The 17,373-nt window shown below is 39.5% G+C and overlaps 1 protein-coding gene and 1 long non-coding RNA gene across 2 annotated transcripts; both read left to right on the top strand.

The window, feature by feature from the left end:
• The first annotated feature begins 1,260 nt into the window (after nt 1-1,260).
• LOC140282765 (uncharacterized) lies at nt 1,261-2,514 on the top strand. The gene is made up of 2 exons (XR_011909946.1): nt 1,261-1,487; nt 2,051-2,514. It is a non-coding gene; the product is annotated as an uncharacterized lncRNA (long non-coding RNA).
• A 1,486-nt stretch (nt 2,515-4,000) lies between these two features.
• Nucleotides 4,001-15,641, top strand: LOC140282667 (sortilin). Its single transcript, XM_072377185.1, has 21 exons — nt 4,001-4,622; nt 4,992-5,054; nt 5,314-5,390; nt 5,475-5,571; nt 6,114-6,281; nt 6,450-6,523; nt 6,767-6,813; nt 8,011-8,147; nt 8,234-8,317; nt 9,878-9,938; nt 11,004-11,156; nt 11,935-12,032; nt 12,137-12,236; nt 12,341-12,515; nt 13,179-13,372; nt 13,831-14,020; nt 14,609-14,725; nt 14,809-14,953; nt 15,054-15,160; nt 15,244-15,361; nt 15,460-15,641. The coding sequence occupies exons 1-21, from the start codon at nt 4,362-4,364 to the stop codon at nt 15,472-15,474; spliced, it is 2,481 nt and encodes an 826-aa protein (XP_072233286.1). The 5' UTR covers nt 4,001-4,361; the 3' UTR covers nt 15,475-15,641.
• Nucleotides 15,642-17,373: the final 1,732 nt, after the last annotated feature.

Genomic DNA, 17,373 nt, shown 5'->3' with positions numbered 1-17,373 from the left:
GAGTGAGCTTAATTAACCCAAGCAAGGTTCACGAATACTAGAAAAAGCCACGGTGGCATTTAATTGTCAAACAAATACTTGAAACGTGGCAAAATTCTGAATTAAGTCTCTATTAACCGAGCTTTCACAGCAAAGTATTCTCCATTTGGAGATGTGCTATCACTCATGTAATCCGTCATGTAATCCGTCCACAAGTTTTATGCGTCATATTTTCACGACTTCAGAACTTATTTGGAAAAGTGTAAACACCCCCCATGACATGCATGAAGTCGAGTGTAAACACTGTCTTGCCACATCATCTTATTGTTTATGACTTTATTGTTTAGAATAACTTTAACCTGAATCTAACCTCATCCTAATCTAAGCACTACTCAGATAGCAGATACATTTGAGTTTAATCTGAGTTACTTTCGGGCCTTATATTATGGCTAAGCACTGGAAACTGTTTTGTGACCTAGGTGTGGCCCAAAGCTGTGTCTAACTTGTTTTACAGCTTGTGATGTAGAGGGAAGATGTGACCCTAATGTCATCAGACAACTTTAGTGTAGTTAAGGTATGTGAGGGCCAACGTTGATTTAGGTCATGTCTAATGTATATGCAGCTGAGTTTAGTCAAGTCAAGATCAAATGTAGAGCAAAGAAAATAAAGATGAGGGCTACATTTTGGCCAAACATTATTTGTCACTTGTAACCCTTAAACACATCTGAACCTTAAAATGTAGAGACTGTTAAATAGTAACATCCTCTGTATCTCCACTGAGATCAACTTACACATGCACATTTCCTTTTTACCCACTGCTTACTTTCATTTTCACTGGCTGTTTGATGAAGTCTGGACATGTGATTGCTTGGTTAGGTGTAGATACCAAAATCCATGGCACGTTGGATGTTGACATGAAAATACACCATCCATAAACATTTATCGGGAATGTTGAAAAAATGGACATGATCATACGAATTTGTCCTGACATCCCAGCAAAGTGTTACATATCGGGGAAAATAATATTAAATATATTCTCATTCAACATTTGAACCTTTATTTTTTCATTCTGCCTGGAATCAAGCAACATACACTCGTCCGGACAATTCACTTCAAGTCATTATCATTTCCTGTCTGGTGAAAATGATCAAGGGGAGTCAAGCATTCACTGAATGGGCAAAATATAAAAAAAATCCATCTGAAAACCCCCAGTGGAAAAACCCAGAAGTCACGCCAAGCCAACTATCAGGAAGCAACACGCTGCTACGTGATATCATCTCTTATTATGACGTAGGCCGGCACGGCTTGGCGATCGGGCTCAAACGGCAGCGAAAAAAAACTATAACGCAGCTGTGAGAGCAGTTTCTCAGCATGTCAGAGGAGCGTGTAATCTAAAAGCGAGTCGACAAAACCTGAACCAGTTTCTTCAAGGCTGACGCGTCCGTTGTCGGAAAACCTACACATTCACGAGAGAAAAAGAAACGAGAAAATACTCCAAAGATCCTAAGGTATGTGATTACCAATAATCCTCTTGCTCTTAACTGCCTGTTGACAGGCGCAAAAAAAAGTGACGGGTCACACTTGTGCTCACGGCGTTGTCTTTTTGTTTAATTGTTTCTGAACCCATGTGATGTGTGGCATTGCTCTCGAAAGCGGTTTCATTTGCTCTTTTTCAATTTTAACACTATCAAGCACGAAAAAACAGGCAACTGTCGCACATGGGCAGCATTGCGCTGATAACGACTCCTGTACGAAACTATCTGGCTTGATTTAGATGGCTGTTCTTGGTGGATTCGGAATTTCCACCAGCTTTCAAACGCATTGTAGCATCGTTGTTCTTCCTGTTGATAAGAGTCATGACCCCAGCTTCCTTGCTGACGATATCTTCTCTCCTCACCATAACCCTGTACTGAAATGCAATGTGCACAGCAGCAATTAATTAAGTATTAATGTTGAGCCATAGATGATTATGCTTAAGGTCACGGATGGCATGTAATTGATCTTCCCTTAAGAGTACACGTCTTAAATCACAAATCAACTTACTTATATTTTTAATGTATTACTGTTGCAGGTAACTCTTCTTGGGAACCATGGTGACAGCACTACTTAATCTGTATGCCTTTGGAACGACACTCTCTGTTCTCGCATGGATTTTCGATATAGCGAACTCCTTTGGTGGTCTCATGTACAGCCCTGACCATCACTACATGTATGAAATGGATCACCAGATGCAAAGGCAACTCTCCCCCAGCAACCACCAGCGAGGACTATCTGTTACTAAAAACATTGGCACATGAGGGAATCGCAATGCTTCACTTGTTGGACTGTTCACCTTGAAAAGGAACCTGACTGAAACACTGAATGCAAACTCCCAGCGGATGTCTCTGTTTGTTCAGTTTTGTTCCATCTGCTGCTTTCAGAGAGCAGCTACCAATCTTAAGACTAATGTCACTGCACTACTGAATAACCATTTGCACTAAAACTAGAATGTTTTGCTTTGTTTCTTGAATAAATCGTGTGTTTTGGATTTTTTTTCATTCTTGCACGAGTGCTCATTTATTGAAGCTCCTCTATTTGACGCGGGTTGCAAATAGCAGGCAAGTAGTAGGGGGCATATTCGGGCAGCAAGTCAGGGACTGAAAATTAATAAAGCAAAGAGGGATTTGCCCTCGTGATAGACAGGTCAGAACAAAGTGTGAGCACGTTAGAGGCGAGAAAACAAAGAAAAAGAGAGAGTAGCCCTCTTAGAACTATTGCGCAACAGCAACTTCCTGAACACAGATTTTTTTTTGTTTTCTTTGAGTAACTTTGCGAGAGTTTTTTTTGTAACTTTAAATGCTGGGTTTGGATTTGTCTCTTGAGGTAACCCCCCCCCACATTTAACCCGAAGGCCTTAGTTGTGAGACGATTTTTTCTGTTAAGTCTACCGTGTTGGGATTAATACGTTGGTCTACTCACATCGTTATTCTAACGTGACTCATCACCAAGTCGTCGTTTTTTCATTTTTTGCCTTCACGTGCCTCAAAATCCTCAAATTGTTATGCCAGTTTTCACGTGAAATGACTGCCTCTCACTTTCCTAAGTGCAGCTTCTTCACTTACGCAACACATAGAACCTTAACGACCTGCGCTATGGTTTTCTATAACTCATTGTTCATGCTGGTAAACATCTGGTCTGACACACAGATAAGAAGCAGTGGTGGAGAGTAAGAACATTTACTCAACTACTGTAAGTGGGCTACCTTAGCACAGTTTGAGGGTACATACTTTCCCTTACATTTCGGAGGGTAATCTTGGTATTTCTACTCTACGTTTCGAATATAACCACAGATTTGAGATTAGGTTTATATTATAAAATGAACAAAAACAATACGTGTCTTTGTTTTATCTTTAAAAAGTCAATACGTTGCTATAGATTACGTTGCAATGTTTCCAACCTTTTCTGGCTTCTGGCTGTTTCCGAAAATGATTGCGTCTGTGAGTGAGTAAATTCTGAATCATCCTCCACACCTAATCTAAACACGTCAGAATGGGGTCATATCTGATGCACTGTCTAAATATTTATTCATTACTATTGTTATTAAACACATATTCGTATCACAATTATACAAAGTCGACAGGAAGTTTGATTATTTCTGTTGGATATGCTGCACTTGAGATTTGCAACAACAGCCAACGGCAAAACAGCCAACGGCAAAACCGCCGTGCTTCATCAGTGACACCGCTATCAGCTGAATCCTCGTGGTTTCTTTCGAGTTCTTTTAAACACTCTAAGTTGTTCATGTCTTCACTTGCAAGTTACTCGGCTGTACTAACAATTTCCGTAATAGTTGTGCGTAAAAGCGCTAACTCCCTGAGGAACTGTTGCTTATCCAAGTGGAGGCATCAGGCGTGATTACAAGTCGACCTGTTGAGATGATTTGTCTCTACGACTGCTACTGATGCTCTATTATGCTGCATTCATGCCTCATTCTGATTCGAGTGGAGAAGCTCATTAAGTTTTCAACTGTGACGCATTTTTTCTCCGAGATTCACACATTTTGGGCTGCCCACGACCGCAAATCAGTCTCTCACAATTAGACACTCAATTCGCTCTTTCTAGACCCCTTCTTCCCCCTTATTTTCAACTGCACACAAGGTGCATTCATATCAACTGAGATATTAATCCACCCTGCAGCGAGGTCACCTGAATGCGGGCAGAAGCACCTGCTGACGGTGGAAGTGCTACTTAACACAGCACTTTTTATGTTAATGACCCGTCCAAGCACTTCCCACTCCCACTTGCTTTCAAAGCGCAACACCACTAACTGAGGTAGTATCGACGGAGCATCAAAGCCACTGGTGCGCATGTTGTTATTCCACTGAGGGTCACTCGCTGTAAAAATGACCTGGAGACTCGTGGTCCTCTGTGGGGTGTGCGTCCTCCCCCCTTTTCTTCTGGGTGCTGATAGCAGCAGCCGTTGGGGGAAAACTGTGACTTTCCATCGGACTCCGCGGAGAATGGGTCAAGTGCGCGCACGCCCCATTCGGGATACCAGCAGCTCCTCCGGCATCTCCAACCCTTCTCACGGTCCTGCCTTCACCTCCTGTCGGATTCCACTCACTCCAGCCGAGCACAAGGTGCTGGACGACAACACTCACGAGGTGAGGTGTAATAGAATTACGGCCCGTTGTTTTCTGCATTGTTTAAGGGTTTCCTATCAAAGTACAGTTACTATATTACACTAAAGCCTTTTTGATTAATTACATTTTTGCAGTGTTTGCCTATTACCACTATAATATTCAATCACGATATACTCACGATAAACCATTTACTTGCCTTCCCTCCATAATATTCTTTCCCCTCGAGTTTGCTGGAATGTTGCAGCATTTTGGCAAGCAGTGTATTTGAACCATCACAGAAAGTGGAAATTGCTGAATCAGACTGATTTTAGTATAATTGTTTTTTGTTGTTGTTTAAACATATGACAAATGTTCACACCTGTGAGCCTTCCCCCTCTCTCTTTCTCCTAGACAGGATTTAATGGTGATGATGGCTCCTATGTGATTCTCACATGGGTGGGTGACGGCACAGGAGTGAGTATTTTTCTTAAGTGCTGCATTGTTATAGTAGAAGTTTGCATTTTATGCAAAATATTTTAAAATCATTGTATTTTAAAAAATTAGCATAACAAAGATACTTCTTTCATGTAGCCAACATATATAATACTCAAATGGGAATGATAGCTCAAATTGTGTTGATATTGTGTTGATATATATATATATACAGAGAGAGAGATAGAGAGAGAATCTCGTAACTCTGCTCTTAAAGTTTGAACTGTTGCCACATTTCTAGGTGATCCTGGTACTCTCAACAATCGGTGTTCCACTTGATTCTTTCCTAGAAGGAGGTTCATCACGACTTTATCGAAGGTGAGCCAGCAGCTAATCTACGCATTCTCATTCTGCCAACTCTGCACTGAACTCAGTCAAAAACAATCTTTGCTTTCCCATCAGTACGGATTATGGCAAGTCCTTCCATGATATCTCCCACCGCATTAACCACACCTTAATCAAGGAGGAGTTTGGAGTCAGTGTTGGACCAGGGAGCTCAGTAAGTTAACCTGCGCCCTCTATCAAAATTATTCTTAAACTGGGTGCTATTGCTGTGAACTTATAGCCCTCCACCATCTTTTTAAATGATTAATAAGAACTAGACAATTGGGAGGTGGTTTAGAAACCTTAAGCTTCTTAATGGGTTGAGCTGGAAAGTGTGTGACACCCGGTTTTTTGGTGTGAGTGCAGTCTCAGTTGCTTAATTGTGCTTCATGCGGTTGAGTTCACAATGTTGCCACATGAAAGTATGAAGACATCTCCCATGCGCTCCAATCAGCTTCAGACTCATCTTCTCTGTTCAAACATTCTTGCCATAAACAGTGAATAACTTTACAGCACTGACTGCAAATGAAAAAGTACAGTTAGCTTAATTTATCAAAGGAATTCTGCATCAATGTTTTTAAAAAATGTGAGGAAAACCAAAAATGTTCAAAAAAACATATTTTCATGAAAATTTACACGAAAGAAGTGGATGTAGGTATGTATGTCTTATAAACTCCCTATCCTCAACTCTGCCTCCAACCTCGACTTTGATTACAGGTGATACTGACTGCAGACACACCTATACTTAATAATCCAGGGGGGATCATCTTCACATCCACGGATGCTGGTGCAACCTTCAAGTTCATCCAGCTTCCCTTTCACCTGGCTCAGCCAATCACATACCACTTCCTCAACCCTGACTACCTTGTGGCCCTCAGCATTGATGTGAGTCTTTTCATTTTCACCTCCCTGCCAATGTTTCCCCTCGATTTTTGTCAGCCATTTCCCTCGCTTCGTTTAATAGCAGTTGGCTGACGCACAGCATGTGTAGCACACACATCAAGGACACACCTTAAAGCAAAGGCAAACATTCTTCTTTCTCCTGACTTGCAGGGCGGTCTTTGGCTGTCTCTGGACTTTGGTGCTAAGTGGACGAAAGTCCATGATGGAGTGCATTCTTTCTCATGGTGAGAAAAACAAGAACAGAATTAGCCAGTTTGGATCTCTAAATAAGAAAAATATAACAATTCAAGATATCATGACACTCACAGTATGAGGCAGTTTGCTTTAAATAAATGTAGTTTATGGCAGTAGTATTATAGATAGTACAGTGTGTTGCAAATATAAAAAAAGCAATCAGTGTACCAAGTCATAACAAGATTGTTGTGACATTTTTTGTGCGTAATTTTGTAACTTCTTCTTTCCACTAGGGGGGCAGGGATCAATTTATTCTTCAGTTGCAGCCGAGTAGACACAGGTAAGAAACTACTTGGTCACCCTAAAACAACCAAACAGCACAAAAATTGTGCAAAACATTAAAAATAACTTTGATACAGGCTAAAAATTGTATTTATATGCAGTACAAGGTATAATATTTAAAAAAAATACCCTTTGTTCTTCAAAGGGGTCATTTTCAAACACTTAAAAAAATAATTTTCACAAAAAAATTGGTAGTTTGAGTATCTTGTCTCAAGCGTCACCATTTGTTTTTCCACAGACAATAGAGCCAAACCATTATGTCACTATGCATGTCTGCTGAAACACCGGATGATGGATCTTTCAAAGTGTGGGACACCAGGAACAGTTTATAATCCAATAATTCAAAGTTTATTGCCAAGCATCAGTGCAGCAAAGAAGGCAGAGAAAAAGCTAATCCAAAACACAATCCAAAAGGTCCAGAGAAAAATAGCTGAAAATTCCTTTTTAAAGAAACTCAGGGACATAACTAAAACCTGAGTAATCTATAACCTTTCTTTGCAACTGCGTTTGAGAGTGCTATCTGCAGTCTTTACTCTTTTTTGTGTGTTTGCTCACTTCCTCGCTCATTTTCTGACAAAAAAGTAAAATGGTGTCCTTTCTTGAGTCTAGCTGGATATTTTCTTCCTGCTTTCTTCCTTTCTTCCTACCTTCATCAAGTGCTCACTTGAATGACTAAAGTTGAACTAAATCAAATTCACGAATCCAGTTGTGTATCAGTACTGCATGGCATTTTGATGTAATTCGCTCATATAAGCCTCGTTTTCCATGTCTCAATTGCCAACTTGTGATATCAATGTAGTGAACGCCGGAAAAAAATAAACAAATTATTATAAACTGGATTTAATTGGTCATGTTGCTGACAATAATCCCAAGCCTAAGTCTTGCAAGTAAGTGCTTTACAGTTTAAGACCCTAGGAGTCAGTGTTGTCCTTTAACTTGTTTTTTATGTCCAGAATTCTATGGATTGATTATCTTTTCTTTTTTGGGGTGTTAAAATGCAAATCAAATGATAATAATAATAATTAGAACCTTCTGTTAAATAGCATTTAAGCAGTGATGTACAAGACAGATTGTGAAATAAAAATTAACAATCAGAAAACAAGCTCCAGTGTTTAAAGTTGTACTTTAAGGAAGTGAAATAAGGTCAAGAAGTTCAGGTTTCTTATTTAGCTCACTTGTATTTTTGTCGCCCTAGTTAAGGCAGATGAGAGGGGAGATTTACTGCTGAAGAGGACCAAAGATCTGGGCAAGACCTTCGCAACAATTCATGAGGACATTTATAGTTTTGGATACATTGGGGCTTTTCTCTTCTTCTCAGTGATGGAGGACTCGGTAAGATGGATCAACTTGTGGCAATTATATTAGCATACAAATGTTTGAAAATCTACCTCTCTGGATTTTTGTGTGTTTGCTTCTAGAGGTCTCCTCGTGTCATGTATTTCTCATCAGACCAAGGAGATACTTTCAGTCAAGCACTACTTCCTTCCGCATCCACTGAGCAGGTGAGTTTTTGTTCATTTCTGTTTGTTAAGACAGCACCAATAAGCCCATAAGTTGCTGTAAAACGAAAATAAAAGTTCTCGAAATCCGAATATTTGTCTTGTCGCAGAACAGGGCACATAATGTTTTTGTTCCTAAGCTAATTGTGTTCTGGGAGCACACACTTGCAAAACCACAAGGCAACCACAAATGTAACTGACACTGAAAAAATAAAAAATAACACCACATGAGAAGCCCAACTTCCTAGCATGATCACAGTCTGTAAACAAAACCAGCTGTTGCGTCTCCGCAGTAAAGCAGCAGCACATCCCCCAAACCACCCTGAGTCTCTGGAGTTCCACACACAAAGAAAACTTTTGTTTAAAGAAAAAAAAGATCATCAACCGTCTTCCCATAAAGTAGCTCTTGTATAGATAGCATGCAGCCTCAACAAAGAGTTGCATTCTTTACTTCTTTCCGTTCCTGATTGCAAAGTAAAAAGAGAAATTGTATAGATGCCTGCAGAAGTCAGATGCAGTTAAAATAGTTACAGTGATAGAACTTAATAACTCAAAGCTACCGAATGTGCACAGATGTTAATGTACGGCTGGATCTGGAAATGTAATTTTAGATATATACAAAAACACATTCATTCGCAATTTTATATTGGACATATGGTTTTATTTGATTAGAGAATAATAAAATGTTCATTATCCTTAACAGCCCATCGGCAACACCAAATAATGCATTTTTCTTGTGATGGGCTTTACTGACGCACTCTTCAGTTATTTTTAGTTTGTGGATCTGTCTCCCTTCTGAGCTACAGGGTTAGTGTGGGAATATATTTCCAAAGAATGCTGTTCGAGAGCTGTTTCAGCTTGTTACAATGGTTTTTCGATCGCTCTGGCTTCTCAGTTTTTTAGGCTAATGAATGTTTTTCATGTTGTGGTATTCACTTTTATGAAATCTTCTCTATATGGCTTGGAAAATTATATGCTATATATGATATTGTTTGTTTTATGAAAGAGTTTGTCATTACCGTGGTTGGAATTATCCACCCTGGTAATCTTATGCGAATGTGCAGGGCTCTTACATTGCACAGCTCATCAATGTGTACCAAACTGGCCACTCCAGATATTTTACCTGCTTGATTAATCAATGATTATTCAATAAATAACAGCTGTCTATGGAGTGTATTCTTTAGTAAACTGTCGCATTACACGGGTGAACAAGAATTAAAAATGAAAGAGCTATAGTTTTTTAGCCCTTGCCAGTTTGGATATGAATTCTAAGACATTGGTTTTGGCTGGTTGGGACATGATATTCAGTTTGAGAACAAACAAAAGTGGCAACATTTCCTATTTCAACAACTCTGACTGAACACACACCTGCTGTGGTGAAACCCACTCCCACACATCTTGTTGACACCGCAAACACACATTTTCTCTCATGGCCATTAGACTTTTTTTTAAAAAGTTTATGGTGAAGATTAAATTAGTCATCAAAAAATACATTTTTCTGCAATTCCAATTTTTTTAACTCGCATGCACTCTCTCTCTCTCGATATTTCTTGGCGTTTGCAGTTTTACTCCATCCTGGATGGAGACGAAGATATGCTCTTCATGCATGTGGACAACCCGGGGGGTAACAAATACAGCAACAAACAAACACACACACTCACACACACAGGCACAGTTAATCTCTTTGTCCATATTTTCCATTCAGGAAACAAAGCACACACCTACAAAATCTTAATAACATACCTATTTGCAAATAGGCCCTCACAGCATGACAAGTTGTTGCTCTCTCAGCCCCTTTTTGTTGTAATGGAAAAGCTCAAATAGAAAGGGCGAACTGGTTTATCAGGTCCTTGATGTCGCTGACAAATCAAATACCTGAACTGTGTGTTTGTGCATGCAATTCTAACGCCAAGTCTTTGTTCTTTTCTTCTCCGCTTCCTTTTCTGTACCCCCACCTCCCTCTCACTCCTTCTGTCTTTCGCATTCTTTTTCGGCTGATTCTGACGTCGTTTTTAGTTTTTCTCGTGGCACCTGTTTCAGTTTGTGCTGTTTAGGTAGTTGATGGGACTTTTGAACTACACAGATAAATAGGGGAGATATGGGGTACAGGGGCTTTATCTTTTGTCGGCTGAAGGGAGGGAGATTTATGTTACACTGCAAAAGCTGACAAATATATATTTGGATCAGGGTGTAACACACACTCATGCGCACACACACACACACTCTGAACCACACCCATCACCTCAGTGCCTCAGTGTGGCTTGTCCTTCATGCCTTTAGCTGTCCTACGTGTCAGCTTCATACACATAAAATATGACTAATGATGACTTGATGCTGAGGTTGAGAGTTTTCAGTTGGTGTGGCATCACCTGTTCCCAGCTCTGTGTTCCCTTTGTTATTTTCGGTCTGTTTGTCTCTCCCTTATTGGAGAATTGGATACGTATCTATATCTTTCAGTCAATCTTAATGTTTTCATAATATGTAACCATCAAGATGCAAAAACGCTGAATCTTACATTTCCAACAATGCAACTGGGTGATATTCCCTGATAAATAGTCTTTTATACTGCACACTTCCAATTTTAACACACGATCTTTGTTGTTTTGTCACGTTGTCTTCAACCTGATAGGGACAGGCCATTCACCCTTTTTATGGATTAGGTGTTATAATGTCTGTGTTTTGTCCCCAGATACCTACTTTGGGACCATGTACACCTCAGATGACCGCGGTATCTTGTTTTCCAAGTCACTGGAGCGCCACTTGTTTGATGGGCAGAGGAAGAGCGATTTCACCAACATTACATCATTGAGAGGAGTTTACCTCACGAATAAACTAGATGTGGGTGAGTTTCTCAACCATCCAGCTCCTGATACATCTTTCCACACAGACATATTTGATCTGAAAAAGGTCTTTGAACTTGTATTTGGTTCAAATATTCAAGATATTTTTTGGTTTATTCCAACTTGGTTAGTCCATGTTATTTAACTTTAGCTTTCTTGTAATTTAGTCTTTAGTTTTCCATTCGAATGTTTGCTGTTTGTATTCGTCTTGTCTTGTTTCAGTCATGTAAGTTTCTTGTTTTACTTTCCTCCAGTAGTTGTCCTCAGTTTCCCTGTTCAGGTGATTAGCTCCACTCACTCACCTGTGTTCAGCCTGTCAGCAGCAATCGCTCCCTCATCAGTTTCTCCACAGTATTTAAGCTCTCTGGTTTCTCGCAGTCGTTGTCAGATCCTCACTGTCATAATCTAGTTGGTTATTTGCTGCATCCAGTTCATAGTTCGTTCAAGGCAGGACTGACATGCTATTTGTTGTGCATTGATGTCCTATTTGCAAAGTGTGAGGCCAGAATAGGTAAAATGACAGTTTAAACTTCATGAGATTCATTAGTGATAAAAACATGCTTATGAATACAGTATTATGTTGCCTTTATGTCAGTAGACACCCATAAATTCTACACACTGAAATTTTAAGTCATCTTTTTTATTAGTTTTTGTTCCTATGCTTTATCTTCCTCATCACTGATCTGAGTGTTGAACTGAGGATGTCATTTGAACTTGAACATCGTTTAGGGACTTCAAATTTTCCACAAATTATGACTCCAGCACTTTGTTTCATTCCAGATGGCCGTATAAGATCTGTTATTTCCTTCAACAGAGGAGGGACATGGAGACAACTTAAAAAACCCCAGAACATGGATTGTGGAGACCACAGCAAAAGTGTACGTTTAATGGAGAAAATTCTTTGCTCGCCTTTGTGTTTATCAAATTCTAATCCTTCATTGTAGTTAGAGTTTATTAAAGTTCTTTATGTACTATCTCCCAGTGCAACCTTCACATTCATGGCGAACACAGTCGCAAGAACGAAATGGTACCCATGATTGCTCTGTCTGAGCCAACTGCCATTGGTCTTGTTATTGCCCACGGTAATTTAACAGAAATGTACATGTATTAGTTTCCAAACTTTTTTTTCTCCAAGTTAACATATATATTGAGATATAATGGAACAATGATCTCCTATTTTCATCAGGCACAGTGGGCGATTCTCTGTCATCATCGCAGCACCCAGATGTGTTTGTTTCCTCAGATGGGGGATATAACTGGAGGGGGACCCTAAGGGGTCCTCACCACTACAGCATATTGGACTCTGGGGGTCTCATTGTAGCTGTGGAATCCCATCATGGAGGACAAGTCAAGACTATCAAGTACTTAAAAGATACAACCCTAGTTCCAAAAAAAGCTGGGATGCCATGTAAAATGTAAATAAAATCAGAATGCAATCTTGTTTAAATCTCTTAAATCAATATTTCAATCACAATAGAACAAAGAGAACAAATCAAATGTTGAAAGTTAGACGTGTTACTTTTTGCTGGAGGTGTTCCTGAGTCCATGCAGTGATTTCCATGATACAGTAATGCACATTTTAATGCAGTGCTGCCTGAGAGCCTGAAGTCTCTGAATCTTTGATGATATTATGATATTATTATATCTTGAAAATGCTTCACAATTAGTAGACATTTACCTCTGGGAGACTCTGCCTCCTTAATGTGCTTTTTCTTTTTGCTACTGACCTGTTGCCAATTGACCTAATTAGTTGCAGTATTTTCCTCCCTGTTTTTAGCTTTTTCAGCCTTTTGCTGCCTCCATCTTAACTTCTGAGACATGAGCCAAAACACTTTTGTTTTTTTTATTTGTTTTTTTTTTTATTATTTATATTTTACACAGCATACCAACCTTTTTGGAATTGGGGTCATATATATATATATATATATATGTATATATATTTTTTTAAATTTTTTTTAACCACAAACCCAATTAAGTGGAAGTAATATCTTGCTGTAACATTTAAGGCTTTCTCATATTCTCAGATTTTCCACTGATGAAGGCCAGTGCTGGAAGTCTTACAACTTCACTGAGCAGCCTTTCTTCTTCGCAGGCCTGGCATCTGAGCCAGGCACCAAGGCTATGAACGTTAGTGTGTGGGGCTTCCGTCCCGAGGAAGATGGCCAGCCCATGTGGGTCGCAGTCACCATTGATTTCCAAAGTCTCATTACCAGAGAATGTAAGTCTAACAACAGATCATAAAATATGTTCTTTTCACCTATTTGTTGGCATGCTGCCACTTCGTGGTAGATGAGTTTTTTTCAAATGTGAGGTGGAATCTTGGAACTCATTTTCATTTTTGCATTGCTTTATCTCTCTTTGGTCATCCTTCTATGAGCTAGAGACCCTAAGTGTAGTTTAACAAATTGGATTCTGCATTGAGTACATTATATCCCGAGGTTGACACAGTTTGTCCTACTTCTCTTTTTAAATATCAAAGGGTCATGAAAGTCTTCAGCCAAAGTCTCGGGGGCTTTTTCCAGTAACTTTCTTGTACTGTTTAGCTTTGTTACAGGAGTCTGCTATGTGACCAGACGGCGCATTTGCCGGACCGGCTCAAATGAAAACACTGCTTTAGCATTGCCTGAAAATGCCAGTGACAGTTACATAGTAACAGGTCATGATTAAATCCATCAGGTAACCGCTGGGACTATGAGGAGTGGTTGGCACATTCCACAGAAGGGGCATCGGAGAGAAATGGCTGTGTCCTGGGTGTAAAGGAGACTTACAGGAGGCTAAAGAAGAAGTCTGTGTGCAGAAATGGGCGAAACTTTGTGGTGAGCAAGGAGCAAAGCCCCTGCTTGTGCACCAGAGAGGACTTCCTATGGTATGTATTGTTTGTAGCCTGTTACTGGAACTGCATAGATATCACAAATCCTATTTCCTGAAGAGTTGGTACGTTGTCTAAAATGCAGTAAAAATGCAACCCAGTAATTTGTTGATTTGTCTCAACCTATCTCAAAATTGATACCAGCAATGCACTTAAAAAGTATTGAGAAAGAGGCAAAGAAACACAGAAGTTCATAGAATATACAAGTAATGCTGACAAAGGGCTTGACTGGTCTGCCTGTACTCCAGATCTGTCTCCTGCTGAAAATATATGGGTGCATCATGAAGAGAAGGATCAGACAACAAACCCGGACTGAAATCAGCTGAAATCTTGTATTCAGCAGGAATAGACACATATTCTTCTTGCAAAACTGTAACGTGTAGAATTCTTAGTTCCCAAATGTTTCAAAAGTACAATTAAAAAGGAAGAGTGACGAACATGCCTCTGTCGAAACTTGTTTTTAATGTGTTGCTGCATCAAATTTGAATTTGTTTTGGTTAAGTATTAATTGTTTTTTTTTCAGACAATGTACAGTTACTGGTGTAGTTTGAGGATTTATGTTAAACCACTCTGTCTCCTTAACAGTGACTATGGTTACTATCGTCAGTTGAACACCTCAGAGTGTGTGAGACAACCAAGTGCGGCAAATAAAACCTTGGAGATGTGTCTGAATGGAGAGGAGGATGAACTTCTGACTACAGGGTAACAGTCACTCCTTAAGTTATAGACCCCCACCACCTTGTCATGCTCTCACACATCTTCTTGTCTTTTCAACATGTTTACAGGTACCGAAAGGTCCCTAGTGACAGGTGCGAGGGGGGAATCACTCCTCACCTCGCTGACCAAACAGTAATACGACCTTGTGGGGTTAAAACCAGCCCAGGTCCTCCTGTCAAGTCCACATCTTCAGTCACACACTTCGACACACCGGTCAGTAGGTTTGCTTTTCGGCTGTATTTTGTGTGCTCTCTCTTGAGTTCCACGTAATCAGTTTTTCCAGAATATATGAGCTGTTGTGTGTATTTTCCAGAGAGAAAGGCTGGTGTTGATTCTGGTCTGTGCAGGAGCAGCAGTCATTGTTCTGGTAGCTATCGTCTCTGCGTTCTTTGCTGTCAGGAGAGTGGTTTACAGGACCAGGTGAGTTAGACACAAACCCCTACGTACACTCCTTGAACCATCGAGCATGAGTATGCAGGAGCTGATCACTGTGGTTTCTACAGGGCACCTGCGTATCGTTTCTCCAACCTACGCATGCAGGATGATAATAACGGCATCACAGCTGATCCTGAAAGTGCTGCCAGCAGCAATGGCACAGCCTGCCAACTGGACTCAGACGATGTGAGAGTTTTGATTATTTCAAGACTCTGAAATAAACAGAGTAAGATGGTGCCATTTCCTCTATATTCATTGATACTTTTGTATTCTTATTTTCCCAGGAACTTATTGAATGACATAAGACACATTTTCATGGATAAAAAGAAATAAATGATCGAGACCAGCTGCGCTGAAAGAGACTGCTAGCTCCATTTTTTGGACTTTTAGGGGAGAACCTCTTGTCTCAAGTTTTGCAGTTTGTTGAATGAAAATATATGAAAATAATAAATGTTAATTTATTGAGCTAATGCCTGTTTTTTCTTCTTTGCTTTGCTTTCCCTTTGATTTGTACAGTATTTCTATTTTATGATATTGACTATTTTGCACCACCTTTTTCTGCTTTTTAATGTGAAAACACACTTGAGATAATCCTGAAGATGTGCATTAACAGAAAACTAAATTCTTCCTGTGATCTGTTCCCTCTGTTGGGCTTGTTTATGTTTGAAAAAAAGATGTGTAAATTGACATACTACAGCCAGATACATTTTACTGCGTTGTGTTTGGTGTTAATCTATATTAAACACTGAATTTCAGAAAACTTGTAATGTAATAGAATAAATGTCACAATGTAAGTAAACAACTCAGGAGGTTTTATGGTGGCATCTACAATATAAGTTACATTTTCTTTCGATCCACCATTAGAGTTTAAATACACGTTACAGTTTCTGCTTTCAACCTGTCCGTTAGGGGGCGCCGCATCTTCCGCTAAATAAGTGTAAAAGAAGAAAATAACAGGAAGTTGATGTCATGTAAACAAAGATTTTGTTTGACAGATGTCTCACTTACTAGAATCTTGTCACAACTGTTCGGGGCAGAAATAAACTATGCTTTTAACTGCGACAGATGGTTCATAGGTGTGCTGTTTCATGATTTTATACTTATCATTAGATATATTCCTCAAGTTTATATACATTTAGATGCACAAAAGTCTAAATTACACTGAACTATATCTTTAAACAATTATGGAAAAACTGTGAGCAACCATTGGGCAGGTATTTTTTTACTGTCATATAGCAACATTTATAAAAGAACTGATTCAAGCTCAGGAAGTTTATGCCTATTGAATGCAGTTAAAATAAATACATTCTTATTTATTTGTTGAGATATCTATTGTCAATTATCAATGTATTTTGCAGCAGTGTCAAATGAATGAAATATTACTGTTAAGGGAAAGTCCTTAGCTTTTTTTCAAATCTTTTTAATATTCTAACAATTCGTTGCTCTTCATAAATGCAAAATTTCAACCACTTTTGTTATCAATTGTCAGCTAAACATTGCTATGTGTTTCATAGGCTTTGCAAAAACAACAACAAAATAATGTTCTCACATCCTCTGATAATGTCTTTTTTAAATCATTTCTGTTGGCAGACTCGGCTTTCCATATATGTTAGTTAAGTTGCCAAAATAATAAAAAAATACTTTCACAAATTCGGAGAGTTGTTGCATTTTATCAAAATTGTGAAGTTTCTTTTACTGGAAAAAAACTGTTGCATCTCAGCGTCATGATCATCTCTCTCACTGTCAGTAATCTGCATCTAAAGTTCCAGTCTGGCTTTCGTCTGCTCCACAGCACTGAAACAGCTCTTGTCAAAATAACCAATGACCTCCTCATGGCTGCTGACACTGGACTCCTCTCCATCCTCATCCTTGGTGACTTGCGTGCAGCCTTCAACACAATCTCCCACACCATCCTCATTGACAGATTAGCTGCTGTTGGACTATCCGACACATCTCTGGACTGGTTTAAATTATACCTCTTTTTTATCCAAACCATTCATTGTCTCTTCTGGTGTCCCTCAAGGTTCTGTGCTTGGTCTGTTATTTCCCTGCCCCTCTTGGCAATATTCTCCATAAATATGACATTCAGTTCCATTGCCATGCTAATGACATTCAACTCGACCTGTTCACCAAACCCACTTTCCTCCTCCCACCCTCCTAGCTCACTGACCAAGATCCAGTGAGCTAGGCCTGGTTGT

This window comes from Leuresthes tenuis, unplaced genomic scaffold (genome assembly GCF_036924035.1).
Source record: "Leuresthes tenuis unplaced genomic scaffold, fLeuTen1.0.hap1 SCAF_23, whole genome shotgun sequence".
Taxonomy (NCBI): Eukaryota; Metazoa; Chordata; class Actinopteri; order Atheriniformes; family Atherinopsidae; genus Leuresthes; species Leuresthes tenuis.
This window is presented reverse-complemented; position numbering and strand designations above follow the sequence as displayed.